Below are 1,229 nucleotides of genomic sequence, written 5' to 3' on the forward strand. Positions count from 1 at the left end.
AGTACCTTAGCACAAAATAAACTAATTCTCAGATTGGCCCAAAAAGCTTCATAAAAATACCATCAACCTCCCGACTACCGCGCATCTGCTTCAGGCAAAATATAATTTGTTTAAAAAAAAAAAAAGAGTAACTGATACTCTTTTTGGGGACGAAATTGCATATTAGTAATCGAGCTCCTTGAATATTTGGGACTTACACTGAATTATCCATATTGATAATTGAGCATGAAAATTGCACACAGGAAATGGGATAATATGAAACAGCCTCCCTTTCAAGCAAATCACTCTTATTATTAACGCATTTCAAACAACACCCCCGTACTTAATTTTACCCAACTCGACGTTTATCACCATCCCAGAATCCAAAATGGAACTTCATGATCGGAACTTCTATGGTAAAAAGACTTCAAGCACCGAGTGAGATCAACTAACAAGCATAATGATACTACTAACAACAGAACAAAGAGTGGTAATTAATATGTTATACCAAACCAACACTCATCAAAACAAGTAAATTCACAGCATCACACATCGGTATACCTTATTTCTGACCCATCCCAACTAGATTATTACCAGAAAACAGGACGCTTTATGTTACACACAACATCATATTTGACGAACGAACCTTGTGAAATACCAGCCCAGCAGAAAGCATAGATCTTGTAATTCATTCTTCTCAACCAGCGATCTCGATGGCCTTAACCTCTGGTTTCTTAACCTCTTCCTTTGGAACAGTCACAGTGAGAACCCCATTTTCCATGGAAGCCTTCACCTGATCCATCTTTGCATTCTCCGGCAACCTGAATCTCCTCATGAATTTCCCACTGCTACGCTCCACGCGGTGCCATTTCTCGTTCTTGTCTTCCTTCTCCACCTTCCTCTCTCCGCTTATCTGAAGCACCCTGTCGTCTTCGACCTCCACCTTCACCTCCTCCTTCTTCAGCCCTGGAAGATCCGCCTTCAACACATGGGCTTCCGGCGTCTCCTTCCAGTCCACCCTAGCGTTCATGAACGCAGAATTTTCCGAGGACGAAGTAGAGAGAGAAGTGGGGAACGGGAAATCTCTGAATGGATCCCACACATCAAGAGAGAAAGGATCGAAGGCGCTGCTTCGTCGGCCACCAAAGAAGCTCGGGATGAGTGACATTTGATCGGAAACTGAAAAACAATGGAAGATCAATCAACGAGATTATGTTCTAAATTCTGATTGCTGCGTGAGGGATGAAAGG

The 1,229-nt window shown here is 42.4% G+C and overlaps 1 protein-coding gene across 1 annotated transcript; it reads right to left on the minus strand.

Moving 5' to 3' along the window:
- Positions 1-274: 274 nt before the first annotated feature.
- LOC114735656 (17.3 kDa class I heat shock protein-like) lies at positions 275-1,229 on the minus strand. The gene has a single exon (XM_028923364.1). The coding sequence runs from the start codon at positions 1,145-1,147 to the stop codon at positions 677-679; it is 471 nt and encodes a 156-aa protein (XP_028779197.1). The 5' UTR covers positions 1,148-1,229; the 3' UTR covers positions 275-676.

This window comes from Neltuma alba, unplaced genomic scaffold (assembly GCF_004799145.2).
Source record: "Neltuma alba isolate B1F8T4 unplaced genomic scaffold, ASM479914v2 tig00002699_pilon, whole genome shotgun sequence".
Lineage (NCBI taxonomy): Eukaryota > Viridiplantae > Streptophyta > Magnoliopsida > Fabales > Fabaceae > Neltuma > Neltuma alba.